This window comes from Beta vulgaris, chromosome 2, assembly GCF_026745355.1.
Source record: "Beta vulgaris subsp. vulgaris cultivar EL10 chromosome 2, EL10.2, whole genome shotgun sequence".
In the NCBI taxonomy this organism is placed as follows: domain Eukaryota; kingdom Viridiplantae; phylum Streptophyta; class Magnoliopsida; order Caryophyllales; family Amaranthaceae; genus Beta; species Beta vulgaris.
This window is the reverse complement of record NC_079203.1, coordinates 3,463,328-3,471,530: the sequence shown is the minus strand read 5'-3', so window position 1 is coordinate 3,471,530 and position 8,203 is coordinate 3,463,328. Positions and strand designations below refer to the sequence as shown.

The window sequence follows — 8,203 nt, the reverse complement described above, 5'->3', positions numbered from 1 at the left end:
GAAGACATAAGCATTTTGGTATTTTCCCTACAATTGGACAAACTATATATACCAGCATCAAGAATGATGCTCCCAATTGAGTATTATAAGTGAACCTAGTTAAGGTTTATTTGAATCCATATTGTAATTCTGTCAAGTGAGATTATTTTTAGGATTACTATTAAATCTATATCTAAAATCTGAATATTATTGGTGAACTGAAATCTATAATATTATTATTAGGTATATTAATAATTGTCTTATTCAAATTGAGAAGGGTAATTGAACATGACATTTATTAACAAAAATTGTTCGATGTAAGTTAAAACTTCTAAAGGAATTTCAACATACAATGGTCTGCACATCCATAAATCCAACTTTTTTCTTTGGACTTTGCAAGAGTTTGTTTAGGCTATAATTTTTTTCATGTTATCTCAAGGTACAAGCTTTATTGATTTTCACCAATAAAAAAAGAGCAAGAATGTCATATTTGGTTTAGAAATCGCTTCAAATGAGTTTGCCAGTTCACATTCCACTTTACAAATTTACATCATATACCAAATCCATATCACATCACCATTCTGCACCTGGAAATGACTCAAGTTCTCTATATCCCTGATTAATACAACAGCTGCTCCAGGCTTTGCAACAGAAACCAAGTTGAGTTACATGGCAGAGTGCAACTGTGATATTTTGGGGGTGAATATGTACATTGCACAGTCATGAGACTCCACCCGAACGCCAAAAGACGATACTGCATCTTTGGCAATTAATTTGTGCTGCCATCAACAAAACCAATATATCATTAGTCTAAGCTATCAGCTATCAAAATTATATATTGGTGTCGATTTGCAGCAAAATTAACATTGGTTATGCACATTTAAAAAGTTGGTTATCTGTAAATAATTTAACAGCTACACATCCTTTAAATTTTCTTCTTGTAACTCTCAAGTGTAACACAGTCTGATGCTATGTGGCCCCAGTCGCAAAACTGACTCGATGAAACGATTAAATATGATAGAGAGTCTTGTTGCTGGAGAAGACTTTTTAGCTTGACAAATAAAATGAAAGATGTTCAAGTACCTGCCACAAGTCTTGTATTGAAACACTGACTGAAGATTGAAGCCCTAGTACATTCCATCCAGCAGTAATCACAGCAGCACTCGGACACCTATTCCAAAGAGCAACAGCTATTCTATTCCCAGACAGAGGACCTGCCCAGACCTGGAATCCCAATATACTGCAAATCAGACAAAGCTAACAAGGCAACAACCCCCCCTCCTCACCCAAATAAAAAGAAATTTAAGTTTTTTAGTATTTCACTATTTCTCTCTTCGAGTACTATTAATGATAATCATGCCAGTCACTCGAACGTACTGACGGAACATTTAAACTCTTCCAACACGCATATGAGACAGCCAAACAGGGAGAGCCATTATAGGTTTTTTCAGAGAATTACCTGCTGACAATCATTTGGTCCAGATGCGTGAACCTTTCTTCCCTGGACACCAAGAGGATCTACGAAGGGAAATGTTAAGCATCAGGATTCTTTATACTTCTATCAAAAAGTTATGATGCTAGGTAATTAATTGTTCCACAGACAGAGAATAGTGGTACCTTGGTTTACGCCAATCACCTCCGTGTTGCTAAGAATTTCCAATGTCTCAGCAGTCATGTTTCTTATATCACAGCCAATCAATAGAGGAGCCTGCAAATGAAAATGAATGCAGATCAGAATGCATATACATATGACTAAACATGACTAGTAGCCAGTACCCACAGCATTGGCAATAGACGGAAACAATAACATTAGTGGATCAATTGACCAGTTGAGAATGCAAGAAAAGGTAGATATTGAGAACAAATCAATTGAAGAGACAGAGGCATAAGAAGTCTAGCCAATAGGGAATGAGCAATCAATACCCATATAAAGGATTTCGAGGTCTAGCCATGTTACTAGGACACTTCAGATGTGTCAGAATTGATAGACAGTTCCACAACACATTTTCGAACATACCCAACTAACCCAAGAACCCATGTTCAGATAAAGAATCAAGTGGAAGTCACGGCTACAACATGGCAACTGGCAAGTCAGTGTTTGAATAATAATGGAGTGCTAAGAAAGGTAAAAAGAATAATCAAACCAAGTGTATTAGTTGACTGACGATACAATCAATCAAAAAGATTGTGAAGAAAGCAATTCAGATCTAATAACTTGAAGATTCAGTATTATTTGGCTCTGGCTTACAATGGACTAAATCAGAATGACACAAATTAAAATGTCCATGCTGTTCTTAATTGTGAACTAGTAGACATGTTCATTTCAGTTCAAGAGTCTTAAAAGAAACAGTGTCCTTGTTATCACAGGGTAAGGCTTTAAGCTGAGAGTCTCTTGAGAGGAATTGGAGTAGTGCTGATAAAGTTAACATGAATACTATAAAAATTCAAAAGTAAAGGACAAAAAAGTTTACGTCACCTTCATCAAAGCCCAGATGCTAAAATGTGCACGGTATTCATGGTAAGTCATTCCACCATTGCCCACCTCCAGCATATCTGGATCTGGTAAGAATTACAATACAAATGTAAGTCAAAAGTAGGTATTTTACCGGAATAAGATCTTAGGTCTACAATTGTGACCCTTACCATTCCATCCACCAGGGCCGGCATAGGATGCCCACTTGTCATTTAGATCAGCAATAGTAGTCATGCTTAACAAAAAAAGTAGAAAAGACTTGTCAGCACAGGAAGCTCGTAAATGAGTATGCAAAGAACCCAAGTTCTTCGAAAAGCATACTCATGAAGAAATATTGTGCCTCCGACTTTCTTTATAAATAAAGTTTTTGTACAAAATGGTTCCAGGGATTAAACTATCTGTAATCTGTCACTTCTTCCGTTTCAGGCCAATCATGCTTCAGTTTAAGATAGTGAGATGGTAGCAAAGCTGTCATTGCTTTTAACTGGTATGTGGAAAGAAAAGTGCAGAATCTGACATACATGACCAGAATTACGATAGAGAATGCTAACCTTGCCCATGAATCATTTATGTCCTCTGTTGTTCTCCAGCTATTCCCAACCTCTCCAGCCCATAAAGCAGGGTCATCAACACCCCTGTGTAAAATCAAAATGAGTACCAATCGAATTCTCTTGAGATGTACTTGCTCCCATTTACCGTTATATACAGCTTTGTAAGAAGATTCTTAGATTACCATTCACAAAGGGAATAGAAAATTGGACGTTCAGTTGCATTTAGTGCATCACGCATGGGAGGATATCTGCAATTTACAGATTTACAAGTCATGTCTGAAGTATTCAATACAGATTTAGGAGGTAGCTTAAAATCTGATATTATTACTATTGACCTCTTTTTTGGTGGTATACCCAAATTGAAGCAGTTGTCATATTTCAAATAATCGACACCCTGGAAGAGCATACATAAAGGAAAGTTCGCTGTAAGAATAACTCAATAGAAGTATCAATACACAAATTTGACCCAAAACTTTCTGAAGGAGTTTAGAGGAAGCTGTAGAAAATTTAAATGTACATGTATGACAATTATATATTAAATGGATATAAGTCATTAGCCTTCCCATGAGATGGCGCATCATACTGTGCTTTCCTTGAGATGGCATTTCATGAGGTGTTTACCTACTAATTACTACTTCTAACCACTTATATGCTTTTAGCCGGGTGTCCTACATAAAAGAATTATGTGCATGTGTGATGAGTGATGAGTGATGGTGGATCACCTCACTCTTGTATGACCCTAACCGAAGTTCTGGACATATAAGGGAGAGTTATAGATCACTTGCTTAAACACATCAGGGGTTTGAGATAGTCAAACAAAGGCTATGTCATATATGTTTGATATTCAGTTGCCCCCTTTAAAGGGGTTGAAGATAAAACTATATGAAGCTAATACTTTACATGCGTTGTCGTTATACCCGTTAAAGCTTTCCCAATAGAAGCATAGCCAAACAGCTTTCCTCAATACTTGGCTCATACTGTACAACAATTCTTATAGTTTTGACATTTGAAGTTAAGTAAAGAAGATAAGGCCTTCTAGGGCCACGTGAGACAGGTCTAGTATTGGCATAGTTAAGCTGCTTAATACCTCTCTCTAGGTAGTATGTTGGACCTAGTCAGCTTAGTAGACACTCACATTAGGTTCCCTTCTTATCACACATTGTTCTAGCATCTAACATGCTTTCTATTATCTACAAGATGGCCACCAGTAAAAGTTTTATGGCATCTAACAGGCTTTAAAGCACTTGAAGTGGATCAGAATAATTTACAATTTCGCAACTTCGTGTACGAATAAGGTGAGCATCAAAAGTTGTTTGGATTGCAAGCTCAAAAAGTCCAACATCATGGTGGCCAAGAAACACGTTTTGGGTCTCAGGTTGAGTCACCGTGAAGCAATATAGGCAAGAAAATAGGGATAACACATCTGTGCAACATTTGGCACATCCGTCTGGTGGCTGGCATAAGGAAAGCAGCTGGGCGGAGTGGTTTGCAACATATATTTGGCTTTTGTCACTATTACCTATTTTTGCACCTTAATAACTTTTCATATTTGTTACTTGCATCCGCATGTCTCGTTGCGGAAATAACCACTGAGTAGACACAATGCTGAAGAGCTACGACATTTGGCATAATTAGATACTAACCCAAGAAGCAAAAAGCTTGGCATCATCATTTTCGTGGAAGATCGATCCTGGTCGAACTTGACATGTAAAAGCCCTGTGACAATATTAAGAGCTAACTCAGATGAACCCAACTTGGGAAAGCATAGTGAAAAACGACTCTCTGAACCTTAATATATGTTCACAGAAGTACAGATAATAGCATACCCAGCATCAGAGTAGATACCAAGCTTGAGGTCTTTTGAATGAACATAATCGGCAAGAGCTTTTATTCCTGAAGGAAAAGTCTTGGGATCAGGTACCAACTGATCCTGCATATAAAGCACGAGATGTGAGAAACATGTAACAAAACAATGGCATAGCTGCCCAAAAACGTGCCTACTATGAGTAAAGATGCAACTCCATAAAAGGGTGAGAATTTGGAGTTATACAGTTGTAAAAGAAATTTAAAAACAGCGAGATAAGAACTGTAAATAGGACTTATAGACCTTTGAATCTCGTGTTGCACTGGACCAGCAATCATCTGCCATTAAACACCTGCATAAGTGAATGACAAAAAGAAAAACAAAAGGATGGCAGAAAAATAACCCGGCTATACAAAGTCTGCGTGAAATGAGTCAAACTATGGTTCCACGGTCATAACATATAATGTGTGTAAAACGAGCACATATTGCACACCTATATTTACATATACATAGCCTAAATCCGCCAGTCCAGTTGAAACTAATGCATCAGCTGCAAAAAGTAAAGAGCAATTCCATGTTAGTATGTGAGAAACAACACAGATTAGGTCAAAAGCAAGATCATGGTAATCAATGAACCAGGTAAAATAGAGTTATAGTCTGCCTTATTCTTTCTAGGTCTTTAAGCCATGCTTGTTGGTTAAATCCTGCATGTGTACTCTTAGATGTGGTCTTGTGGTTAGATTAAGTTTTCTAGGTTATACTCCCTTCGTTTTTATTTAATTGCTACACTGTTGTATGAACAATAATTTAGATAATGTCACTTTAAAGCTTTTAGGAGGGCACTTTTTGATCCATTTAATGTAAAATAATGGAGAAAAGTGAAAAAGTAGTACTTTTGGGTGGAAAAAGAGAAAAACAAGCATTATAGTAATACTTTATGGTGGGCCAAGTACTCCAAATAAGGAAAGGTTAAACAATGTAGCAATTAAAAAGAAACACCCATAAATGGAAAATGTAGCAAATAAATGAAAACGGAGGGAGTATGAGTTAACTGCAAAGTAGAGTGTGCTATGAGCAGCTTTATCAAATTAAAAACGCCTCTATCTTGGTGTATCAATTGAAAACTTAACACCTACTTAAAACTTTCAAATACACGTGTTTCTAAGGAATCAATTTTTGATCAAACTCTATTTTCGGTTCAACATTAATTTTCAATTGTTTCCTTGATTGATGTACTCAAACTTGGCGCTTAGCACCCCATTTCATATCTTTCCCTTGTATTTGCTACGCATGCTCAAAGTCTCAAATCTTTTGCACAGCTTGCACTCTCCAGGCCAAAGTAAACCACACAATCCAACCTCCAAAAAGTCATGTCACATGGTCTCAAGTATATACAATCAGAAAATACCGTTCAGAGTCAAGACCCAACATCCAGCCCACTACCAACCCCTTAAACAAGTATCTCCCTGATACTCGAGACAAACACAAAAAAATCAGAATCCTATATAAGGTGATACCTCTGGCTCTTATTACATTGTGTACTGTGGAGCTGTTCCCCATTCCAAATCTCACGTTAAAAAGGTCAAGTGACACAATTCTAAACATAACAGTACTTGCCTTTCTAATTAGAGAATTTCTAGTTTCTTGCCTTACTCTTTCGAAGAAGAGAATTCCGAGCTCTCTATCCAACCAATGAGAGCTTTCAAATATGATCAATTGAAACATAATTCGTCAACTATCAAAGAATCCACAAAGTCAGAACTTAATATCCTATACACCCAGAAACCAAAGCCAATTTCCTCAATTAGAATGTAACCCAGCAGATAATAGAACTATAACAGATTAATAAACTGAACAAATCATTCATTGATAATCTCACTTCATATCTCAACTTTTCTTCCCACAGCAGATCAAAACTACATTTTTAACAATCTACAAAAACAAATTTACAAATTCCAATTTCAGGGATCAATACCTGTCTCCTTAATCACTGTTTCATTTATATTACATGCAAAGAAGTTCCAACTATTCCACCTGTTCATCATCACGTTAAATCATATCATTAGTCTTGACAAAATCCATTAAGTATGATTATCAATATCAATTATCAACTACATAATCATCCAACACCCTAAATAATATTCTTGTAACCAAAAAAATCTTTTGCACAACTCAGCATTGACCAATAAAGGAACTTGCATTTCCATAATCAAAACCAGAAAATTAACATCTTTGACCATAATTCTCACCCAGATAATTACCAAAACTCCTGATCACATAAAATCATAATGATTAATGAACACAAAAAAAAGTCTATCCCACAACTTTCAATACATCATATTCCCACAAAAAAATAAATTATGGGTATTCAACATATCTTAATTAAATAATCATTTCTATAAAAAATAAATAAAATAATCATAAATATTAAAGAAAATAAGAGAAAAATATAATTACCCCATTTGAGGAGTGAGAGCCAAGCCATTAAAGAGCTGAACTTTGCCATACTTAGAAGTATCAAAGATATTATTAAATGTTGAAGTAAACACCAATTTATTGTCATTAAAATTATCTTGAAGTGGGCGAGCTCTGCTGGCTATGGCGGTAGAAATTGATAACAGACATATACATAGATATAAACAAGGAAGTTTTCCCATTTTTCTCTCTCTTCCCACTCCTTTTTCTGAAAAAAAATCGTGAAGAAAATCAAAAGATTTGAACTTTATACTAGTTTATTTATTACTTTCATTAGTATGTTACTATATATACTAAGCTTACTCCCTTAAGTGGAAATTGCTGGTTTTTTATTCTTTAAGCTTAGCTAAACCCCACATCTTATCCGTCTGATCTGACACAGCTGACCAAGTTTTATTGAGATGGATGGCTTAACGTCTAAACATTTTTCATGTTAATTTGACCCATGAATGGAAGTCTACGGCAAGGCTCTAAATCTTTGTTTTTTAATTTTTCGCAAAAAGTACAATTTATAAGGTGGTTTTTTGCAAATTTTTCTAACAAATCTGTATAGTATTCTTATGTTATTGACTTTTTTTATGTAATATTATCGAAAATATTTGAATTCTTGTTAGAGATAGAGTAGGATACTAAAGATATGATAAATATCGGTAGGATATATTAGTTGTTTGGATATAATATTATCTTAGGCAAATATTATCTTATGATTTATTTTCAATAAGTTTTAGATAAGTATTAATAATAATATATATCTTCTAGAGATTGTTGAACTCCTATATATTGTAGTCATTGTTCATTATTAAACACATTAATAAAAATCATATTGTTTTTCTCTTCTCATAAACTTATCAATTGTACACCATACTCCTCAATTATTGACATTTCTATGAGATATCATCACATATAATTATACTACTACCC

General features: G+C 35.2%; 1 protein-coding gene across 1 annotated transcript; it reads right to left on the bottom strand.

Annotated features, from left to right (window-relative positions):
- Positions 1 to 397: 397 nt before the first annotated feature.
- LOC104887650 (alpha-galactosidase 3) lies at positions 398 to 7,672 on the bottom strand. The gene is made up of 15 exons (XM_010672333.4): positions 7,265 to 7,672; positions 6,783 to 6,841; positions 5,301 to 5,357; positions 5,111 to 5,145; positions 4,830 to 4,933; positions 4,647 to 4,719; positions 3,339 to 3,397; positions 3,186 to 3,251; positions 3,004 to 3,087; positions 2,623 to 2,687; positions 2,456 to 2,538; positions 1,597 to 1,687; positions 1,439 to 1,497; positions 1,063 to 1,203; positions 398 to 758 (listed from the first exon to the last, which is right to left on the bottom strand). Exons 1-15 carry the CDS (start codon positions 7,462 to 7,464, stop codon positions 645 to 647), a joined length of 1,290 nt encoding a protein of 429 aa, XP_010670635.1. The 5' UTR covers positions 7,465 to 7,672; the 3' UTR covers positions 398 to 644.
- Positions 7,673 to 8,203: the final 531 nt, after the last annotated feature.